Genomic DNA, 23,911 nt, shown 5'->3' with positions numbered 1-23,911 from the left:
ACTGGCCTTGCTGTCTGGGAGAGATGCTGCTTTGCTCTGAGGTGGTGCAGGTTGAATGTTGCTTCTGGTGATGCCTGACTGGTCTCATTTAAAGAAGAAAAGAAATAAATTGTGACCTATGTCCTCTAATTTTTCAAGGTTTTGGTCTCTTAGCTTTCTAACTGGGTAAGGCAAGTCCTGCTTTGTTAGAAAGCTCAAAAATTCGATGCAAATCCAATTTTTTCTCCTATATTCAGTGGCTTTGCCAAACAAACTATTGCTTCCAGATGAATTGCTGCACATTTGGCAGTTGCTGTGCTTCTTATTGGGGAAGATGAGCTTCATTCATGGCCTCACACACTGGTTTCAAACACAAAGCATCCTCTCTCCTGTCTCTGGAGGGAGATGCTGGAGGAAGGTTGTGTTCTTTGTCCCCAAAGCTTGGCAGACACAACCTGAGAGGCTTTTTCTCACCCTTTAACACCCAGTCCAGGCTTTTGGGGTTCCAGCTTCTGTCTCACAGGTTTGTAGGGACTGCCTGTGCCCCAGGGTGATGTAGCTGTTGCCAGAAGTGAGTAACCTCAAGGCAGAGTGGGACCAAGGCCTCAGGGAATGTGCTGGTCAGGAGCTGGCCAATGTCACCACAGAGCTCCCCCTGTCACCTGTGAAAGGCTGTGGCTGTTGGGGGCAGCACCTGATGGCTGGAAGAACCAACTATCCCAGCCATGGCAAAGGCAGGAAGGGTGATGGAGCCTGGGCAGCCTCCCTGGTGCACTGGGAAATGGGGAGTCACAGCCTTTGGGGAGGTGGAGAATCTCCATCCCTGCAGGCTCTGAGAGCACACCCAGCTGATGTGGGGCTGTGGGCAGGTCTGAGCCCCTCTGCTCGGAGCAGGAGGCTGAGGAGGGAACTCCAGAGGTCGCTTCTGGCCGAGGGGAGGCAGAGCTCCTGGAGGAGCGTGGAGTGAACATCCAAGTGGGGAGGGTGGGAGCAGGAATGGATGTGCTGCTTATTAGTGCTGTGAAGTCTCCAAAGGTCTGTTTGAATAACAAACTGGCATTTAATTAACATGTGTTCTGGATCCCAGGGAAACTCAGGAAATATTCCTGGCGGTTACGGCTGCTGTTAAGCACACAGTGCTGGGCTGGAGGCGAGCTCAGAGGAGCAGGCTAATTGTGCTGGGCTGATGAGCTCTTGGTGTGATGAGGAGTGGGAATCTGCACAAACCTGGACAGGTTCATGGCCAGTGGCTTGGGAAGAGTTCCTGGGTGTATGGCCTCAGGTTTGCCATGCCCAGGCCTGAGTGTTTCCTGGGAATGGGCTCCTGGTGGGGAAGGAGCCTGGTCCCTGCTGCTGGTCCCTGCTCCACCTGGACTCCTGAAGTGCCCTTTGGAGCATTATTCAATATTTGATGGATGTTGCAGAGAAGCTGCTGATATCCTCCTCTGTGTGCTCTGGGGTGAGCTGCTCTGCAGTGGGGCTGGAGCATAAATGGGGTGGGCTTGTGATGAGTGAATGTCAGCTCCTGCAGTCCTTCCTGGGGCTGATCCCAGCTTCTGTGGCTGTTTCATGCCCTGCCAGACTCAGCTGTGCAGGGAAAGCTGCCCATGCCCTTCAGTGCCTGTCCTGGGGTGGCTGCAGAGAGCTGGGGGAATCTCAAAAAATCATTTGCTTTAAAATCATCTGCATCCAAAAAATCATTTGGGTTGTGGATGAATGCTAAAGTTCATGGTCCCTGGTCCAGTTTAGGCTGGGGCTGTTCCTGTCTCTCCCTGAGTGGCCTGCCCAGCCCAGCCTTGAGCCTCAGCTATTGAAATTCAAAGGGAGACATGAAAATGCCCCAGCCCTGCCCAGAGCATTCCTGGCTCCTGAACTGTGAGAGCAGCCGATCATAACCAAAATAAACATAGATGTGAGGCAGGAGCATGAAAAGGAGAAATGGATAATGTCACAGTCCAGAAGTTAATCCCATTTAAAATTTGATTTTTCTATGTGAATACCTTTCTCAGAGGTTCTCTCCAAAAGCCAAGTTTCTCGGTGTGTGCCAGAAATCATTCCTCAGATGGATTCTCTGCTTGGTGATTCGCTGCAGTAGAGGCTTTGCATCTTAACAATAAATAAAAAAACCCTTCTGAAATGCAACTTATTTTATCCTAATCTGCTGCTGTCAAGTAAACACAGACAAAGGTTCCTTTGTTTTGAAATGGCCACTGAAAGAATTTGTTCTGCAAACAAAGATGTAGATAGAAAAGGGAAACAGAGAAGTCTATAAATTTTGAATGTGGGAGATGCTTTGGGAAGGTCTCTAGACTCAAGAGATTGAGTTTTCTGCTCCCTCTTCTTTCCTCTTATTTAGAATTTAATGTGTTTGTTGATCCTTTTTTTCCCCCAAGCATCTTTCTTGTGGTTGTTTTACTGCTGGAGTCAGGGGGCAGGAGGCTGATGCTGAAAAAGTACCAAATTCTCTAATCATGGTGCTGGGAGGGATTTGGCCATGGTCCCTCAGCCTGTGGCTGTGCCCCAGGCTGGATTTGGTGGGATGTACATCTGCTGGTGGAGCTTGCTGCTGCGGGGGATTAATGGGGGAAAATAGGTTATTAAGTGTTAAAACACGATTAGATGTGGCTGGAATATTGCCTGCAACTGCTGTAGCTGCTGTAAAGAATCAAAAGCCTTTGGAGTCCTCTTGCTGTTGATGCCTGCAGGGTTGGGTATGAGGTGCTGGAGGAATTTGCTGCAAACCCAGGGGAGGTGCAGGACAGGTCCTGATATCCTAAAATGGCTGGAGCTGAGCTCTGCCCTCCTGCTGGTTCTTGCAAGAGGGGTCTGGTTTGATTTCAGCTGACCTTGCTGGGACTTAGACAGAAGCATTTGAAGCAGTTCACAGGTATCTCTGTGCTTGGGGTGCTGCAGAACTGCTGCAGCAGTGTTTCTGGTGCTGAGGTCCTTGAATCCTGCTGCCTTTGGGAAGTGGGGGTTTGCTGAGCGGCTGGAGTTGTGTGTTTGCTGTTCCCATAACTGTCTTTTCAACCTGTTTCCAGATGTTTCCTGCTGCTCAGCTGCTGAGCTCAACACCTGCCTTTTCCCACCCCAAAGTGTGCTCCCAGCAGCATCTCCAGCTGGTTTCCTGTGGCTGACCACAACTGGGCTCCCATGTTATGTTTCCTCCACCACTTTGGGAGCAGGATCAGTGGGAAGGGGATGAAGGAAGGACAAGGGTGGGGGAGAGCTGATTTTAGAGCACAAGCTGGAAAATAGAAGGGGTGAAGCTCAGCCTCTACAAGGCTGTTGAACCTTGTTCTAGGTTGCTGAGATGTGTTTTGTCCTTTTTGTTGTGTTTGACCTTTTATGGTCCTTTTATGACCAGGTGACTGCCTGGTGGATGCAGGAAAGGCTCTGGATGTGTCTATTTGGACTTCAGCAAGGCCTTTGGCACTGTCTGCCACAGCATTCCCTGGAAAAGCTGCAGCCCAGACTTGGACAGGAGCACTCTGTGCTGGGTTTAGACCTGCCTGGATAGCTGGGCCCAGAGAGTGGTGGAGAACAGTTCTGCATCCAGCTGGGGGGCAGTGACCAGGGGTGTCCCTCAGGGGTCTGTGCTGGGGCCAGATCTGTCCAATATTTTTATTGATGACATGGATGAGGGTATTGAGTCTTTCATCAGTAAATCTGCAGGTGACACTAAGCTGGGAGCATGTGCCCATCTGTTGGAAGGGAGGAGGGCTCTACAGAGAGACCTGGAATGGTTGGATGGATGGGCAAAGTCCAATGGGATGAAGTTTAATAGGTCCAAGTGCCGAGTCCTGCATTTTGGCCACAAACACCCCTTGCAATGTTATAGACTGGGGACAGAGTGTCTGGACAGTGCCCAGAAAGGGACCTGGGTGATAGCAGCTGAACATGAGCCAGCAGCGTGCCCTGGTGGCCAAGAAGCCCAATGGCCCCTGGCCTGGATCAGGAATGGTGTGGCCAAAGGAGCAGGGAGCTCATTCTCCCCCTGTGCTCGGCACTGGTGAAGCCACACCTCGAGTGCTGTGTCCAGTTCTGGGCCCTCAGTTCAGGAAGGACCTTGAGACCCTTGAGGGCATCCAGAGGAGGCAACGAGGCTGGTGAGGGGCTGGGAACACAAACCCTGTGAGGAAAGGTTGAGGGAGTTGGGGGTGTTTATCCTGGATTAAAGGAGACTCAGAGGTGACCTCATCACTCCCTGAAAGGTGGCTGTGGACAGGTGGGGTCGGTCTCTTTTTCCAGGCAGCACTGACAGAACCAGAGGACACAGCCTCAAGCTGCACCAAGGGAAATACAGGTTGGATATTAGAAAAAGGTTTTTTACAGAAAGGATGATAAAGTGGTGGAATGGTCTGCCTGGGGAGGTGGTGGAGTCCCCATCCCTGGATGTGTTTACAAAAACACTGGATGTGGCACTGGGTGCCATGGCTCAGTTGAGGTGTTAGGGCTGGGTTGGACTCAATGATCTTGGAGCTCTCTTCCAACCTGGTCATTCTGTGAGTCTGTTTTGGGGTCTGATCTCAAGGCTGCAGGATATGGACCCTGAAAAGCAGCTTGTGGGCTAGAAGAGAGGTTTTCCCAGTCCTGCAGCACTGGAACATTGCAGCTGGGCGATGGTAACTCGACCTGGAATCCATCTGGAGGTGGGCAGTGCACCAGCCCTTGCAGGGACTTCCTGTGGTCTGTGACCCAGAAGAATTACAGGTCACCAAAGAACAACTTCTGCTGCAAAAAGATTTGGTCATTTACGTTCATTTTGGAGGGAATAAAAATAAATGTGGACAACAAAAAAATTCTGGACGCCTCCCCTTGCCAGCTCTTGGTGTCTTGTCCCACATGCAGACCATGGGGAAGCTGAGCACTGGGCTTCCTTGTGGTGTCAGAATGGCTCTGGTTTGCCACGTTGGGCTACAGGACTCTCAGGAGAGATCCAGGGCCAGCAATCAAGGCATGTTGTGCTGGGGATGGCAGGAATCCTGCCCTCTCCTCCTCAAACCCTCTCAGTATTCCAGCTCCTGGAGTGCTCAGCCTCTCCTGCTGCTGTCACTTGCTCCAGTTCCTAGAGTTTCACCTGCTTAAAGCTAATTTTTCCATCAGTGAACACAGAAGAGGAGAGAGGGAGATGTTTAGGGCTGTGCAGCACAGCTGTAAGCTTTGGTATTTGTGGCTTCTGTTTCTCTCCAGGGCAGGCATGTGGAGGGGTGGGAATTGTGCTGCAGATGATAATGCTGAAGGTTGCTCAGGGTTTTGTAGGGCATTTTCACCATTTCAGAGCCACAGCACCGTGAAGCAATGGGATCTCATGTTATTTCAATGCCTTGCATTGCTCCCTGAGGAGTAGAGCAGAGAGCCCAAATAGAAATGTGAGAACCTACATGATCTCCACAGAGGGGTCCTTTGCTCCTGCTCCTGGCTCTGCTGCTTCTCCTTCTGCTCCAGCAGCGTCCCAGCTGGGTTAGCATGGCCAGGTAACATCACCATTTGTTCTCACAGAGGATGCAGAAAGGTCAGGCTCGGATTTGCTAAGGATCAGAGTGAGCTTGAGTTACTCTGTCATCCCCCTTCGCAGTCAGCTGGGGAGAGTAGGAGGAGGAGGAGGAGAAGGAGGAGGAGGAGGAGGAGGAGGAGGAGGAGGAGGAGATCTGGAGGTATCCATGATCCTGACCCACTGTGTACTCTGTCCTTGTGAGGGCTGACAGCAGAGGAGGGCACAGCTCGGTTCAGCTGAGCTGCACTGAGATGCTGCTCAGTCCAAGAGAGCTTTAAAATAAAACACAGATGTGTTCACCTCTTTCTCTGTCAGGAAAGGTCATTTTCAGGACCCATTTGCAAATTTGGGTCACTGCCACTTGTGACAGATCTCAGTCTGCCTCTGGGCAGAGCACACAGATCTTCTGACAGGAGCTTGGGTTGGGCAGAATACACAAAAGTTGCTTTGTGGCTTTGGGAATCCCTTTTCTTACCTGCTCTGGCTGGAGAGAGCACCCGGGAGCGAGGGCTTGGGCTGCTGCCTCCCTGAGACACGGCCCAAAACGTGTAGTTCCAGGGATGTTCATGTTCCCTTTGCTTTCAAGGAGTCATGTGAGTTATAAATTTATCTTGCTGCCTTTAATGCTCAGCAGAGGCGACAGGAGAACCAGTTGTGAAGACTCGTGTAAGCAAGTGATGGTGACAGGGGACACGGGCGGGCGAGGGAGGGAGTCAGGCGGGCTCTGCTCACCAAACTTGGCGTTAATTATTCCCAGTTTCTTCCTGAGTGAGTTACAACCCTCTCCCGGGCTGCTGGTGTCATGTTTTGATGTTGTCTGCTGAGCAGCCCTGGATAACTGCAGCGCTTGTAAGCAGCTTGTCAGGATCAGCGGATGCTGGAGTGTGCCTTGCCAGCGGTGCTCGGGATGCTGCTCCAGGAGAAGGGATGAGACTCTTCTCAGGGTCTGGATCCAGAGTTTGCTTCTGGAAGAAGCAAATAAGACAGGTTTGCCTCTCCCATCCACTCTCCCCTCAGTGCCTGTGGGGTTGTTATCCAGGCTGTTTTTCCAGGTGCCAGGTGGGTCAGAGTGTGGTGTCACCTCCTCAGCACCAGCAGGGACCTGCAGATCCTGCACATCCCCAGTGCTTCATCTTCCTGCTGCTGCATCCAGGGCTGGATTAGCCTCTCCTGGTGCCAGCCAGGGGGAAGCCCTGTGGAGGAGCATGCTGGGCAGCAGTGCTTGGGGCTCTCTTCCATCCTCTCTACATCTGTCCCTTCCAAAGCCAGCCCGTGAATCCTCGGAGGCTGGAGCAGCTAGCTGATGCTGTAAGAAGTTGTCTGGTTGGTGCCAAGTGGAGCTGGCTGGCACTGGGAGCATCTCCTTTGATGGTGAGGAGCTTGCTGGGAGCTGATGGGCTTTTGATTTCTTCTGGAGCAGAGTTGGCTCTGGGGCTCCCCTGGAAATGCCGAGCTCCGGCAGCTCCCACCCTTCTCTTCCTTCCTTGTCCAAGCATTGGTGGGGAGAAGGGAGGTAGGGGAGACACCAAATCCAGGTAGAGCCCAGATGCAGAGTGAGAGGTTTCTGCCCCACACATTGCCTTTTGCCAGCTCCTGCTGGGGGCTCAGCTGCTCCAAGGACTCTTTGAAGCAGGTGACACAACACCCACGAGTGCCATCAGCTCCACCGTGCTGGGACTGCAACCCCAGGGCCAGCACAGGGGTGTCCTTCATCTGCAGTTTTTTGGGAGCAGACCATTATTTTTTCTGGGTGGGGAAAATGAGGGTTGATTAAAATCCTGTGGCCTCTCCTTCCTCTGCTGGTGTCCTCAGTCCAGCCCCAAGCTCTGCACCAAAGTTACGTGCACTGCGCTCCCATTCTCAACCCACGCCTGGAAAGGGAGTTTAAAGTGGAAGTGTAGAACTTTACTGCCCTTATTAAATCGATATTGCAGGCAGGGAAGTGAGAGCTGTTGAAATAATGAAAATAAAGGCATCCCTGGGGTTCCACATGCCACTGGGGGTTCCTGCCCACTCGTGTGGGGATGTGCTGGGGGAGCAAAATGCAGATTGATGCTTTGCAGGGCACAGAGGGGTAAAGAGAAGTGTCAGGGCTGCTCTTGTAGTGGTAAAGGCTTAATCCACCCTGGGAAAATGTCTCTTCCTGAAGAAGTGCCTGTTTCATGCAATTACTGCTCTGAATTGAATTGCCTGCAGGCCTAAAGAAAATAAAAAAATGATGCCACCGAGCTGATTGGAAAATGGAAGTGTGAATTCACACGTCTTGAACTGGGCCAGCAGTGATGAGGACCTCGGAGCAGGGATGTGTGCTGGCCCCTTCCCTGCTGGCCCCATGCTGGAGGAGGCAGGAGCAGCATCCTGCTGCCCTGGCACTCTGTTATCTCCGTAAGCAGGGACACCCAGGGAATGATTAAATCAATTAATTGATTTCCTATAGCTCATAAGGAAGTCAAATGGCATTTCCATCAACTTGTGATGAGCCAATACCCCACCATGGCCAGGAGGAATGTTAATGGCTCTTTATGTTTTTATTACTCCTTTTCACTCCTAAATCAAAAGTCATCCTGAGCCTGGGAGGCAGCAGGTACTTCAGAAAATAAAACTAGCACAGTGGGAACCATAGCAGACTCTGTAAAAGCTGGGTTTTCCCATTGATTTATTTGTTTCTTTGGCTTAAATGACAGAGCAGGGCTCGGTTCAGCTTGAGCAGAGATTAGCTGAGGCTCATCCTGCAGCTCTGCCAATGCCCCCCAGCTCTGGGAGCCCTGCTCTGGGCTCTGCTGCTGCTTGGAGGATCTGGCCCCTGGGCTCGCTGGAGATTGATGGGTTTGGAGGAAAGGGATGATTTATTTGCCCCTGGAAGCAAAGTGGCAGGATGCCCAACACTGTTCAGCCAATCTTTTTGGCTGAAGGAGAAAGGGTGATCATTTTAGAAGTGTTAAACGAGTGAGTTCTGCTGTTTCTGAAGCGGAACCTTTTGGGGCAGCTGTGAGTGTGGCTGTGGGCTCGAGCACTGGATGTGCAGGGCTGGGGGATTGATGGTGGTGCTGAGCCTCCTGGAGCCTCCCAGTGCCTGGTTTTGGGCTATGCAAATGCTGGGTGCAATCCTTCCTTTCCTGCAGTCCATGGGGCACCAGTACAATTTTCCCTGGATGAGCAATGGGGACCATTAGGAGGAGAAGCAGCTGAGTCAGGTGCTGGTGCCCTTGGAGAGAAGCCTCCTGTAAACACCAGGAACCCAAATGCAGGTTGGTCCCTGGCTCGTGGCTCTGTGGAGTCACTCTGGGGCTGTCCCTGTCCCGTGGGACCTGTGTGTGCTGCTTTTCACCTGAAACTGGGGATCTCAGCTGCAAATCCAGGGTCCAGTTTGCCCCCAGTCCCAACAGCATCCACCCCAGTGTGGGTCCAGCCATGCCCCACGAGCTCTGGTGTCCTTTGGGCTTTGCTCCAGCAGCTGCCCTTGATCCATCCCTGTGCTGGAGCCCTTTTGTTTTAGGAAGCAATTTAAAATCGATGTTAATCTTGTAATTTGGAAGCCTGTCCTGCAGTGTGAGGTGTTTGAAGTGCTGCAGAACAGCTTAAAATGCAATTTAAAATACTGCTGGCTGGCAATAGAGAAGCAGCTAAAAACTCCCTGCTGCTGCTTTAAAAAAAAAAAAAAAGTGAAAGGGGGGATGAGAAGGAGGAAGAAAGATGTGTTAAAGGATATATTAGAACAAATAAAAGCTGAACTGCAGCTTGTGTTGGGGTTGTGTGTATTCATCTCTTCTTCCCCAGCTTCCCAACTCCCCCAGCCCATCTCTGGGGGCTGTGGGGGACAGGAGATGATCCAGCTCCTTTTACCTGCAGTGATGGCTCATGGCAGGACTCGTGGGACACGTCCCAGGGGGGACATCAGGTCTCTGGTGTGTGTAAGGTGGGATAACAAGTAATAGAAGTTGGGGGAGCAGCCCTGGGCTCTCCCCTGCAGCAATGAAACGCTCCTGACTGCGACTGTGTTTGTATTGTTCATTTTCCTGCCTTTTCTCATTTGTCTGGAAATAGGGAGCGGACGTGTCTGGGTGGAGCTGCAGGCTGTTCCTCCAGGCTTTCCTTTGGGATGGGAGGGACAGGGGGAGCTGGATGGCTGGAAAAGCATCAGGACCCTCTTCTGCAGGCTCAGCTCGGGCTCCTGCAGCTGAAGGAGGGAAGAAGGAGACCCCAGAGCCAGCGGGGCTGGGACAGGGACACCTCAGGGAGGTTTCCTGTGAGCAGCCTCCTCCAGGAGCCCTCCTGGGGCACTGTGCCAGCAGGAGAAGCTGCAGGGGCTGCAGGAGGGAGCAGAGGGGCAGCTCACTGCTCCTGGAGCTGCTGCCCGTGGATCCCAAGGACGTGGCTTTGCTGTGACAGTCTGGGAGCGAGATGGGCAGGGCAGTGCCTGGCTGTGGGGGTGAGGCCTGCAGGAGAGATTTCTGGGGCTGAACGGGGTTATTCCCACCCACAGCCGGGTCTGGCTCCCACATTTGTCCCCCTGCTGCCATGGACCCCGGGCACTGCTGCTGTGAGGGGCTGCAGGGAAGCAGGGGATCCCCTGAGCCCAGGGAAAGGTTGCAATTGCTGCTGTCACACGACAGAGCCCTGGGTCAGGTCCTGCCTGGCCAGGATGTGGAACCAGTCCTGCAGGACAGAGTGTGTGACAGGCTCTGCCTGCCCAAGGATGCAGAGAGTGAGGGAAAACAGCCCTGGGGCTGCACATTTACACAGCAGTGCGACAGGGGATGGATAAATCCAGGAGCAGGTGATAGCAGGCAGGTGGGACATAATCCACTTTACCAGCCAGTGACTTAAGGCTGCTTAATTTGGCTGATTACCAGGGAGCCGCTTTGCTGCCGGCGCTCCCGGAGCAGATCAGATCGATGGTGCAGCTGGAGCTCTCACCCACAGCTCCTGAGCTGCTTCTCCAGCTGTGTGGCAGCTCCCTGTGAGGCTCCCGGTGCTCTCTTCCTCTGGGGTGCTGCCTGAGCAGGTCTGTGTTATCTCTGCATAACTGAAATTAATAAATCTGTAGCGGTTTAATGGCACCTGTGGGTGGGTTTGCTGGCAGCCCATGCTGGGGAGTGGGTGTCCTTAGGGGGTGCAGCCACCCCGAGGGACCTTGGAGCAGGTTCCCCAAAGGGATGGAGACAGGAGGTGGCCACTGCTGCCAACCTGAGCCTGGCCTTGGGCTCTGTTGTTTCCAGTTAGAGCTGTGTCTCTGGGCTGTGATTGCAATGGATTATGTGTCAGAGTTAGTCCTTGGCTAGTTGGCTCTTTGGTCTTTTAATCTGCTTGAATCCAAATCGATGGTGAAAGTAAATAGAGGAACACCAGAGGGGCAGAGAATTGAAGGGCTGGGGCTTTGCTCCCTGGGAAAATGCCAGGGTGAGTGCCCTGATGGGAGGATGGGGTCCCCAGGTACCACCCTGAGGAGCTGCCAGTGAGGTCTGGGTCTGCCTCTACCCCACTGGAGATCCTCCAGCTTTCTCAGCAATAAATCTTTCAAGATTGTGCTGCCCTTTTGAGGGGTTTAAACAGCCTGGAGTTGTCCTTTAAAGGAGAAAACCAAAGCAAATGATGCTTTAGATTGAAATTAATTCAGCTGGTATTTTCAATGGACATAAGCAATATCTCACTGTCTCTGAGCTCCAGGACAAGCAGGGGATTTGCTGTTGTGGGATGGCCAGGCAGGGCTGTGACAGGTCTGAGAAGGGAGGGGACCAACAACAACCAGCCAGGTTATGGATATTGGGAATACAGTGTGGGATTGCATTTTAAATGTCAGGGAGATGCTTTGGTGCTCTTCACATGGGTCTGTGGAGATGGGGGTTGAGGCTGTGCCTTGATCTCCCCACAGGAGGGCAAGGGAGGCTTCTGCTGCACTTGAAATAACTTGGGTTTGGGTGGAAATGTGTTTTTTTCCCCCATCTTCTCAGCACAAGCTATTGCTGAGCAGTGGGAGACTCCTGGAGCAGGATGGGGCTGAGTGACCCAGGGATGCCACCAGGGAGGTTTCAGTCACTCCAAGTGGCTAAAGGGATGTTGTGGTTTAAGCCCAGATGGAAATTAAGCAGCACAAGGCCACTCTGTCAATCCCTCTGGAATGAGAGAAGGATTGGAGTAAAACTTGTATGTTGAGAAAAGTTTATTAATTGAAAAAAAAGGAAAATGCATTAATAATGGTAAATTATAATGATAACAAAAAGGAAAGAAACAAGTGATACATGACACAATTGCTCACCACCCACTAACTAATGCCAGAACTCCCTTCCTCCTTCTTCCCCCATTTTTTTACCCCAACCATGAAGTTGTAGGGTCTGGAATATCCCTTTGGTCAGTCTGGGTCCCTTGTGCTGGCTGTGTCACCTCCCAAGCACCCCCAGCTTCCTCAGCAGCCTGGCAGAGTGAGAAGCAGCAAAGGCCTTGGCTCTGTGTGAGCCCTGCTCAGCAACAACAAAAACATCTCTGTAAAATCACCCCTGTGCTCAGCACAATTCCAAAACACAGCCCCACACCGGCCACTGGGAAAAAAATTAACTCCACCCCAGCTGAAACCAGCACAAGAGAACATGACCCAAAGTGCTCTTTTTTATTTTCCTGAGGGGTTTAACTCCTTTTAAAAACATTCTGTGCCTGTGTGACAGGGTGGCATCCTGCACACTCCATCCGTGCTGGGAAGGGCTGGGTGGAGAGGGCTCCCAAAGTGAGCAGCGGTGGAGGATGCTCAGGATCCCAAAATGTGGAAAACACAAGGAAACTCCTTTCTGTCTGCTCCTTTCCCTGCGGCCTGGGCTTTGCCAGCAGCACTTCACATCACCCTCACTTGTCCCAGCCCTGTGCTGGACTGCTCAGCAGAGTGTCCCCTGCACTAGGGATGCTCCTTTCTCAGCTGCTCTCCACTCCTGCATGGTCAGAGAATGGTAGAAACACAGAATATCCTCAACTGGGAGGGATCCACAAGGATCATTGAGCTCTGCTGAACTTCACCTTTGAATTCAGGCTGGCACACGCAGCAAAACTCCCCTGAATGCTCATCCTGGCTGCTGTTCTGGAGGTTCCAGTGGCAGGTGCTGGCAGGGGGTGACGCCTGCTCACTGCTGCTTTCACTCCAAGGAGGTATCTTAAAGACAAGTGCATCGTTAATGAATTCCCTTGGGTTTCAACCCATCCATATTTGAGCATATTGGCTGTTGACTATTCCACTGGTTTCACAGAGAAGCTGTTCCTTCTTCCACAAGACATCACCCTTAGGGGCTGCTTTCCTTTTTTCCCCTGATTTCATCCAATTACTTAGCTGTGTGCTCTTCAGAAGGCCCATAAATAATTCTCCTCCCTCTGCTGTGTTTACCAGCGTGTCTCATGGAATCCGGTAAGATATGATTGATTGCAATCATTATTTCCTAGTGCTGCTATGAAAACCTCTGTCAGTTCAGTGATTGCCTGGAAAGCGTGGCTGCCACTCAGGAAAACTGTCAAAACCCTGTCATACTTTAACAAACTCCAATTAATCTGTCGGTGGAGTTTACTTGTATTTGCTGTCCCATCATTGCTGATTATCAGGGGAAATTAGAATATTTTTCCTTTCTAACTAGCAGCTTGGTGGCTTTGATTTTTTAAAAGCAAGTGGTTTTCAGCATGGTTTAATTTTTCAGAACTGGTTTTTCAGAACTGGTTTACTGGGTTTTTGTGCTGTTAAGGTGGGTTTGGGTTTATCCTGACTGCCTGCAGTGCTGTGGGTAAAGTCTCCATGAGGATCTTCATCGCTGGCTTTAGGGAGGAGCCTGAGGTCCTGGCCAGGATCTCCTCCACCCTCTGGATCCCCGTGCCTGGCTCAGGCAGCTGAGCAGCCCTGGGTGGCAGTCTGAGTCTCCGTTTCAGGTTAACAAATTAATCCCGGCTCTTGCATTTTTAAAAGAGTCGCTTCAGCACTTTTCCTCCTTTCTTCTGGTTTTAATGAGACACACTTTCCAAGAGATGTAATAATCATTGCCAAAAATGTCAGTTCGTTGTTAGCTTCCTTAAGCTGCTGGAAAAACAACAACAACAAAGACCAGGAACAGAAAGAGAGAGGTGTTGATGCGGAAGAGCTTCGACTTCATCTCTGAGTGCCAGGGGAGGGCTGGGTGAGATGTGTCCTGCCACAGCTCTGCTTTCTGGCAGGCTGCCTCAAAAGATAATGCAGAGAAATCTGGGATTTTATTTTTTTTTATTATTACTATTTTTACTTGGTATTTGGGATTTTTTTTTTTTTTTAATTTCTTTATTTGAGAAGGAATATCTCGGCTCACTGCTGACAGCAAAGCTCAGAGCTTTGCTATTGGAAAGCATCCTGCAGTGGCTGGAAACCAGCTGGGAATTGGATGGTGGCAGTGACAGGAGGGGAGATGTCAGGGAAATTCAGGCAGTACAATGTCAGGGGCAGGCTGGTGGTGGGGTGCAGAACTGGAGCTTGTGGCTCCAGTTGCTGCTGGCCACTCTGGCATCCACAGGGAAATGGATTTGTGCCCTGGTGGGAATATCCTCACCCCTCATTAGTGATTTGGGAGCAGACCTGTGTTGTCAGCTGTGCTTCTGTGATGAAGTCTTGGAGCGAGCATCCTTGCCTGGACTGCCAGGAATTCTCCACCTCCACTGCCTTCCCAGGCACAACCCTTGCATCTTCCTAGCAAACTGTCACAACCTGATCCCCCAGACAAACCGGGATCCAAATCCCCAGGCCAGGATGGACTCTGCCCACGGGAATCTGGTGGTTGTGGTTTCAGCCTTTCTGGCCAGCTGTAGGGATTGGGTCAGGTCCTTTTCCGGACCTTCAGCCTCACCCACTGCAGTGCAGGAGCATCCAAGAGGTATTGGTAATCACTCTTTCACTCAAAAACTGAGTTTAAGGCCTAAGCTCTGACCTGCTGGCCGTGCTGGGATGTCAGAGCAGGAGTAAATTCTGAGTAGAAATCCCTGTTTGGGGGATGGTCAATCCTGGGATGGACAGAGGATGCTGGGGGCTGCAACCCATGAACACAGCCCAGCTGTGGGAGGGATGTCACTGGAATGGGCTCAGTCTATGGACAAATAAAGTGGATTTTCTGATTTAAACCCATGTCAGAGCTGTTCTATTTCCCTTGGCAGTGCCTTTTCCTGATTTGCTCAGCTGTGTTTGAGGCAGTCCTTGTCAAAACAGAGCTCCAGGTTCCAAGATTCCACTTTTTTAGCCCCATAGCATCTTTTAATTGCAGACTCATTAGTGCTGCTGCTCTTCAGTGGGACAGGCTGTGGCTCTTATATCACCTAGGGGACCTTCCTGGTGGGATGGGCACAGGTGGCTCCTGTGTCCCCAAACCCACCCAGGAAGGTCTGGAGCTGCACAGGGCCTCGGGCACCCACTGATTCAAGCAGAACTCACTGACTTCTTGCCATGGAACTGAGGGGATGTTGGAGGAAGAGCCCACTTTCCATTCATGAATGTTGGTTTGTCCTCTTGTTTTGAGGAATTGTTTTGTCTCTCAATGTTTCTTCTGTTTTGTTAGATAGCGTCAGGAAAAATAATATGCTGCTGATAATCTCAGCTAAGTGTGGAAGGCAGTCTTTGGTGAGGTCTGGCTCAGTGGAAGCTTCTTGGAGGGGTTAAGGGTTGGCTCATAACCCTGTGCTCGTGTGCTGGGTGTCTGACAGAGCCGCAATGATCCGATGTTATCCCAGCGCCCGCCGGGGCGAGAGCCTGGCCGAGGAGTGTGAGGGGCTGGGGCCTCATGATCAGCTGCAGTGCCAATGCAGCCTTCCCTGGGAAGCAACTTTCCCAACCCCTGGGAGCTGTGGCTGAAGAGTGGGTGAATTCCTGGGGCAGGGGGGATGGAATGGATGCAGCAGCAGGAGCTGTCACGGTGCCCCGATCCCCCCACGGCCATACCCTGCTCTTGTATGAACACCCAAACCACCCAGACCCCACACTGAGGCCTCTCTGCTGTTTCACCTGCTCACTCAGCTCCTGTGGTGAGGAGAAGCCCGTGCCAGGGCTGTCCCTGGCACACAATTCCATTGGGATGCCCTGATCCATCCCACTGCCCTGGCTGTGCCAGGATAGGGGAGCCCAAACTCCCTCTGGCTTTGCAAGACTGGTTGTGCATCTGTTTGGAGGTGCATGAGGCATCTCTAAACCCTGATAGCCACCTGATAGCCTTCTGATGACCACCTGATAGCCACCTGGTAGCCATCTGATAGCCACCTGATGGCCCCCAGGATGTCCAGCAGCTGCTTGCCTTCCCAGTGCCGTCCCCCTGGCTCCTGCTGCTCCCTGAATTAAATATGTGCTGCCTCTTTGAAAGCACATGTGAGTGGAACGGCAGAGATAAGCTAAACGGGAGAGGTTCAGGGGATTATGCACTGATTAAGTTATTACCAACGTGAAATGAGCCGAGCTGAGATGAAACAGGAGCTTTATTTTCTGTTCCCTGGCTCCGGGCTCAGGCTGCCTGTCACTAGATGGCAAATCAAGCTGGGAGCCAGGAGCTCCTGGATCCCCCTGTGCTTTCCATGTGGCAGCAGGTCAGTGCCATGCAAACCCATAGGAAACAGTGTTAAACAGGGCTGGGAATCGGGGGCCTTTCCTGCTGGGGGTGGAGATGCAGCACTTGAGCTATTTCCAGTGCTGGGTCACCCATCCCATTGCAGATTTAGGCAGAAAATTTCTTCTTTTCTGTAACAGGAAAATCCGGTGCTGCTGGGAGGATGTGGTGGGGGAGGACCACCTCTTTGATTAGTTTCCCATGTTTTTCCTTCAGCATCCCCTGCAGGCTGCTGTCAAAGGCAGGATGCTGGGCTAGGTGGACAGTGAAAAGTGCCAAATGAAAGGCTGTTTGGTTGGGAATAAAGTCAGTTTACCATAAGCCCACAGGACAGGCTGGGTTAGGTGGATAAACCAGGAGCTCATGCCCAGTGAGGGGGCTGGATCCAGGGCTGAGATAACCACTGGTTATCCTGAGCTGGAGGAGCCCAAGTGGAGTTGGGATTTGCCCTGCTCGGGCAGGACGATGGGGCTGTGGGGCAGAGGGGACAGATGGTCTGTACAGCACCGAGCCCACCCGTGGGGCTGGGGAGCACAGGAGCACGGGCAGCTGTGGGGCTGGAGCCTGGGCAGGGGGCCAGGGGTGGGGTCTGTCAGTGGCAGCCGTGGCCGTGTCTCAGCTGCTCTCTGTGTGCTGCAGTGATGGGAGCGCTGGAGTCCCGAGGGCTGCTGCGGAGGATGAGCGACATGCTGGAGGTGCTGATGAAGAGGATGGACATCCTGGCCAGGCTGGAGAACAGCACTGACTTCCACAAAGGGGATGAAGCACGATTCCCTCTGGACAGGTCAGTCAGACCCTGTGGAGCAGCGCTGGGTGTGGGGGCTTTGCAGGAGCGGAACACCCCAATGTGCTGAGCTGCTCTGTGAGGGTGGTGGGGCTCAGCGGGACATGGGGCTTGGGGAGATATTTTTTAGTCTCGTTTGCCATGTCTGGAATCTTTTCTTTTGGGATTTCTGAACTGACTGTGATTTTTAGGATTAGTGGTCACAACCCCATGCTTGCCAGAGTTCAAGAAGAATTTCCACTATGCTCTCAGGAACACTGTGATTTTTGGGGCTGTCCTGTGCAGGGCCAGGAGTTGGACTCAGTGATCCTTATGGGTCTCTTCTGACTTGGGCTATTCTGTGATTCCATGATTTCCTGAAGCAGCTGCAAGTGTCTGCACTGCTGTGCTGTGGTGCAGCTGGAGGTGGGATTTGCCGAGGGCTGGAGCAGCACCTGGTGTGTGTGGGATGTGCTCCCTGAGCTCAGGACATTGACATTTGCTCTGTCCCTGTACTCCTCCCGTGGAGCTGGTGGTTGTTTGGAATCCAGGGCTGATGTGCTCAGCCTTGGAGTTGAGCAAGGTTTAAAATGTGCAGAAGGGCTTAAAATGATGTCCTGGCTCCCTGTGATGCACATCTCAGCTGGCAGCAGGAGAGATGCCATCAGACCTTCCTGTCGTGGCACACTGATTAGCTAGAGAGACATTTCCCTGTGCTCTGGGAGCCTTTGAACATCCATTGATACTAATTTGAGTGCCAGGCCAAGAGCTGCACAAATGGTAACCGGTGATGGAGGGGCAGGGATGAAAAACCACTCTTGAGACAAACCTGGCAGTGTGGAAAAGATGCCAGTGTGGATTTTGCTCAGGTGGAGCCTCGGGTGACACAGGAGAGGTGGATGGGAGGGATGTGACATGCAGGGGTCACCCCTGCCCTGTTCTGTGCTGACAGCACAGGAGCTGTGGATCCACATAACATTCCCACCTCCACCTCCTGCCATCACTGTGCTTTTCCCTGTTCCCATCAGCATTTCCATCCCTCTGCCTCGCTTTCCTCACGAGCCTCTTTTGTGCCTGTAATGGAAAACAGAGTAAGTGAGCCTGTAATTAAAGGCTGAGCTCTGCCACAGTACCTGCACACCTGAGTTAGAGCTGCACAGGCAGCCGTGGAGTGCGTGGTCCTGCCTTTTATGTAGCATCATTTCCAGCATTGAGAAAATATAATTTGCCTCAGCCATGGAAGGTGCTGGGGATTTTGTTGTTCTGAGGTTGGCTGATATCCAAGAGAATGAGATCACCAATAAGAGAGTGGACAGAGAGGAGTGGACAGGACTGTTACAGCCAGCCACTGGAAGACCCTTGCTCACATTTAGTGATTTTCTTGGCCAATCTTGTGTTAAAAGAACCAGTGATTTCAGGTGGTAATTGTTTCTCTACACCAGGAGCCAAGAGATGAAAGCTTTTCTGTGGGCTGGCAGCAGTGGCTGCAGATGAGGATTTGGTGTTTCAGATCTGCTGTGTGAGTGATGACTTTGAGACCATCACTTGGAGAGATCAGAGAGGATGGGAGCTGATGGACCCGCATCAAAAGAGCCTCAGGTTTTGTGTGTGTGCTCAGATGGGACTGAGTGGTTGAGATTACAGATGTCTTAATTTTCAGGAATGGAAAGTCAGGGGCAATGGGTTTATCACCTTTTGCTCCTTATAAACCACCCCTAAAGAGAAATCAATTGTCTTCAGTTGATTCTGCATCCAACCCCATCTGTCTCCTCTCCTTGTTCTCACCTGGCCTCTGAAGATCTGTTCATGGGGTAGAGCATCTCCAGGGGAAGCAGCCACCATGGGGGATTTTCTTGTGGGTGGGATTTTGCTGTGACAAATGTCCCTAATGAAAAGTCCCTAATGAAGCACAGGCAGCATTTGCCAACACTTGGGAAGCATTTCCTGAGTGCTCCCTTCCTTCCCTGCAGCCCTGGGTCTGGCTGAGGGCTGTGGCCAGAGGGGATGTGGATGTGTTGGAAGTGTTACACTCTTCTTGTTCTCAGCAGGTTTGAGTGGCTCCACCTCTGCTCCCACATGTGCTGCCTCATCCAGAGTGACATTTCTTGGCTCGTCCTGGTCCCTGCTGCCCTTTGAGGGTTGTGTGAGGCAGCTGGGAGGGTACAGAGCTGTCTGCTCTGAGCAGAGCCTGGCTCTGTGCTGATCCCACAGCTTTGGGTGCTCTCTGGAGCTGAGCTGATTATCCCAGGAGGAATCCAAAAGCAGCTGATGTGTAACCCTGTGGAGTCTGGTTGCTGAGGTCCTTGTCCCTCTGAGGGTAACCAGCTGCAGTCCTGGGGACCCCTGTTCTGAGGTGGGATTGGGCACCTCCAGCTGCACTGGGACCCAGCAATGACTCCTGGGCCTGGATCAGCCCCACGGAAACACCCGGGTACTGCTCCTCGTTAGGATCCTGGGATTCCTCCAAGGGCTTGTCTCCTTCCCTCTCTGTCTCTGTCTCTTTGATCACCAGTGACCGACTTGAGGCTGTCAGGGAAAGATAATACAATTAAAGGGTGCTAATTTCAAAGGGATTTTAGTCTTCAAAGCATCCCTGCTTGGCACGGCCACTGCCTTCGTCTTCTTCCCGCTCAGCACAGCTGCCAGCGTGGGCTTTGCGGTTCCAGTTGCCCAAAAGTGGATTAACACTTGTTTTTACAAAGTCCTCTCCTGCTCAAGGCTGGATCTCCAATGGAATCAGGTGGGCTGGGTTTTGCAGAGCCCCAGCTGAGAGGAAGGAGGTGAAGGCTTTGCTGAGCTTTATGGAATAACCTGTGAGCACTGTACCACTCCAGCAGAGGCTCGGGGTGGCTTTACTCCTTGGAAAGTGCAAGGAAAAGTCTGTATATACAGGGTGGAATTAATGGCCTGCCTTGGAAAGCCTCCCAGCCTTCCAAGCTGAGCATTGCTCCAAAATCTTGCTCCGTTAGGGGCTGTCTGACTGAGTATTCCACAGATGCCTCCATTTCTATCCCCTTGCTTTAGATAAAACTCTTGGAAATCCCAAATGTCCCACTCCAACTTTCTCCCCCTTAGAAGAGCTGCCCAACAGTTCTGTGGGATGTCACAGCCTGGGATAAGGACACAGGCTGCACCTGTGAGCCCCAAGTGTTGCTGCTCCCTTCTCCAGCCTTGCCTGGGCTCCCTTCTGTCTGCATCCTGCCCATGCTGGGAAGGGAAGGATGGATTCCCTAACGAGGGCGAGCAGCCTGCCAGTCAGCTGCGGGAAAATCAATACTGCTGTTAATTGAATGCAACCCTCGTAAATCATCAGAGGGAAAGGAAATTAGGAGCACTTATGGAAGCCTCCTGGAGAGCTGTTTACTGGGCAAGGGAAACATCAGTTTGTAGGGGGAGTGTTGATCTCTCTCTGGGAAGCGCTTGGGAGGGAGGGGAGGAGGGGTCTGAAGTGGCTGACCCAAGCTGGCACCGTAACCCAGCAGTCTTGGGGTTTGGAGAAGCCCTTTTCCAGGAACTGGGCTTCCCTTGCCCACCCCATCCCACAGGGACACGGCAGAGGGGGAGGCTGGGGTCTGCAGCACTGGCATCCCTGGTCATCCCTCTCCCCTACGTGGTGGTTAGCCTGCAAAGGCTGTTATTTGCTAAGGACTGATTAATCTTCAAGCTTAATTACTGCCAAGGCTCAGTTAATTTCCACACACTTTAAGTATTTGTTCTTGTAATCATTACATGACTCCATATTCCCCCAGTAATTAAAAGTCTCGCAATATGACACTAAATGGATGATGTTCCTGCATCCTGCCAGCCTGGCTCTATTAATTCCTGAATTGTTGCTGGTGGTGAGCTGGCTGCAGTGAAATCACAGCCAGATCCTGTGGTCTCCTGCTGCCAGGTGAGCAAGGGGAGGGGGTGAGAGGTGCTCAGAGCACCCAGGGAAGGTAAGACCCATCCTGTGGTCCAGCCTGGCTTTGCTGGGTGTTGTTCTGCAAGAGCAGGGGTGCATCAGGAGACAGGAGCCTTCCTCCCCAGTCCTCACCTTCCTCCCAGGTCCCACAGCCCATCCTGGCAGAGGTGATGAGATGTTTCTTGCCAGCTCCTGAGGATGTCTCCAGCCTGGCCCTGGATGATTTCAGTGTTACTTGGAGGGGATGGGCACAGTGTAGGGACTCCCTGCAGGTCTGGAGTCCCCATCAGGATCAGGAGAGGACATAAATGGGGGAATTCAGGCCTGGCAGTTGAGATAAATTGCTTTTATCTCTAAGACATAGCAGGGAGGTAGCTGTGTGCTGCTAGCAGATGAGCAGGGTCCATCCATGCATCCCACATTTCCAGAAGGGCTGTGACCTCATGGAAAAGCCCCACAGCCCAATGGTGCTGGGCATCACCAGCACGGTGATAGGTGCCAAGGTATGCCCAGGTCACTCACACCCTCCCCTCCTGCTCCCAGCCTTGTACCTCCCCCAGCAGCTCCTGCTCAATTTGCTGAACCTAATTCTGCAGCAGGCTTTGCCTTCTGTTTATTTTATTTTAATTTATTTTTTTATTCACGATATTGAATTTTTTATTTTATGTCATGCCAAAGCATTGACACACCGAGGGCTCCTTTATCACAAATAAATGTGATAAGGCTGGCAAATGAGGCTTCTTGGTGAATGTGCAGTCCCTGGTGGTTTTGTGCCGTGGTTGGTTTTGCCTTGGCTGGCTGTACAGGACCAGTGCTGGGGCCCTGGTGGCGTGGGGCTGCCTTTACCCAACCTGTGTGTCTGTTTTACCCTCCAAGCAAAATCAGAGCCTGTTAACCTCCATCAGGTTCCCTGATTTTGGAGCAGCTGGGAGCAAACAGAGGGATGGGCTCAGGTGGGAATGGACATGATGGAAAGGGGCGTCTGGGGAGGGTGTAGTGCTGGCAGTGGAAACACAGGCTGCCAAAACACCCCTGCTCAAATTAAACAGAGCATGACCACCAAACACACAGCTGGCAAAGGAAATGGGGGGCTGAGGAATGTATCTTGCCCCAGGGGATCCTCTGCCCCAAGGATTCTGATCAAAACTGGTGGTTTTGGTCTCACTTTTAGGCAGGTCCCTCTTAGTCAAGACTGTGAGGCTGGCAGCTCACTGAAGGTGGTTCCTCCCAGCCTGCATCAGGCTACTCAAGCCTGCAGATAAATATATCTGATTTATGCCCCAACAAAGTGGTGATCCTGTAACCCTCCTTTTCACGATCCCTTTTGCTCCCATAAATAAACCCACAGCTGCCTGGGCCTGTGGCTCAGCCCAGTTCTGCTCTGAGGGTCAGGAGGAAAATGAAGGTTTGGGCTTGTGGCTTCAGCTTCGTGTTCTGCTTGGGGAAGATCTCAAAGCATTTTATAGCACTAATAAAATATTTTAATTAATGGTGCTGGTTCTACTTTGCTGGCCATGCTGGTGACCTACAGGGTTTGGTTGGAGAGCTGGTTTTCATCATTTTTTTCATGAAGTTTATTGCCAGCTCACTTAAATGTCAGTGTCCTCCCCTGGGGTGTGCAGCCGTGGGCTTTGGGTTAGCTCAGGGTCTCTTAGAAAAGCATTTGTGTGAGAAATATCACCCACAATCAACTGAAATGGAAATAAATGGAAGTAGTTTAGTGAGTTAAATGCTCCCATATTTATTATGTGATTTATTATTTAACTTGGTGTTGGAGCAGTTCAATCAGGGCTCTGCCCATGCATCATCTGGAATTTGCTTCAAATGAGTTTCCAAGGAATGCTCCCATCCCAAGCCATGTTCTCTGGAATATGTTCCCAGGGTGAGCACAAACATGGTCAGAGTGAACTCAGGTCTTTACTCAGGTGTTTGTGGAGGGGAGGCAGAGCTGTTTGTGTCACCCTGAGGTGGAAAACATTGGGATGTACAGAAACCCCAGAAATTACACTGGGAGCAAACGCTGTCCTCTGATTTTTTAAAAAATATTTTAATTTAATTTTAATTTCTCGTCCAGCTGACTGTCAGGAGCAGACTGTGAAGAATAAACCCACTTCTCTGTGGCATGGGCCTTCTCACGTGTGCAAAGCCAGGTGTCACATCCTTGTCCTTGTCAGGAAAGGCACCGAGGATCTGAGCGACCTGGCAGAGCCCCGTCCAGGGGGAGCAAAGCAGCGAGAACTGTGCCTCAGCCCCTGCACTCCTTTCCTTCTAATGCTACTCTGAGTTTCTGCCAAACTGATCATAAGCAGAGCTTTGGGCTTTTGCTCTGCTCCCTGGGGGCCTGAGCCTTTCCCAAGTGGGGCAGGATGTGGAACGCTCCCCGCACTTCCCATCCCAGCAGGGGCTGTGCTGCCCTCCCACCACAGGGACCAGCAGCTCAGTCCCAGCCCTGGCTGCTCATCCAAGCTCAGGGGAACAGCACTGGAGCCATGAGGATTAAATCCAGGATTACAAGGCCAATAAACATGAACTGCACAGCCCAACCTCCTGAGCAGGGCACCTGCCCCAGCCTCTCCTGATGCACCCCCTGTGCTGGGGTCATCCGTGTCAAGGGACTGTGACACAAATTTTAGAGCATCAGCTACCCAATAACCCCCTGGGTCTGTGTCCTGCCCTCTCCCACATGGGCAGCTCTGGCTTCTGCAGTTTTGGATACAAGCCATCTCAGAGAGGATGTGGAGATACACACAATGGCATGGACCTCCCAGAAATGTTTGCTGCTCCACCATGGATGAGTTTTACTTGCATTCTCTTATGTTAGTGGAGCAAAGCTTTTAATTCCTCCGTCTTCTTGGACATTTAAATGACTTTTTTTAGTTATCCAGCATTTGGATGAGGGCTTCTCCCCACAGCCCTGGGACCCCTCAGTTTTCCAGGCCCCGAGTTGGTGACTTCACAGAGTTGGGTGACTCTGAGTGTTTTCCAAGGGACAGATGGATGGACAGGAAGAGCAGCCTGAGCCATCAAGGTGACCCACTGGAGATGCCCTTGGGCTCATTTCTCCTGGGGATATCCCAGCTGTTTTAACAGGCAACACCTCAGAAGCTGCAGCAGGAACCAGGAGGCCAGGAAAGATCCTTTTCCCTTGGCCATCAGTGCTGCCTGTGGGATTTCAGCTCCCTATCCTGGCTGTTGTG

General features: G+C 51.9%; 1 protein-coding gene across 1 annotated transcript in view; it reads left to right on the top strand.

Annotated features, from left to right (window-relative positions):
• The window catches only part of MGAT5B (alpha-1,6-mannosylglycoprotein 6-beta-N-acetylglucosaminyltransferase B), a 65,294-nt gene that overhangs the window by 8,726 nt on the left and 32,657 nt on the right, over positions 1 to 23,911 (top strand). The window contains exon 3 of the mRNA XM_086857736.1: positions 16,687 to 16,831. Coding sequence (XP_086713862.1) covers positions 16,687 to 16,831 — 145 coding nt within the window. The remainder of the gene's footprint in view (positions 1 to 16,686; positions 16,832 to 23,911) is intronic.

Source organism: Cyanistes caeruleus, chromosome 19, assembly GCF_971803275.1.
Source record: "Cyanistes caeruleus chromosome 19, bCyaCae1.hap1.1, whole genome shotgun sequence".
Classification (NCBI taxonomy): Eukaryota; Metazoa; Chordata; class Aves; order Passeriformes; family Paridae; genus Cyanistes; species Cyanistes caeruleus.
The sequence above is the reverse complement of the archived record's forward strand: the minus strand, read 5'-3'. Positions and strand labels throughout refer to the sequence as shown.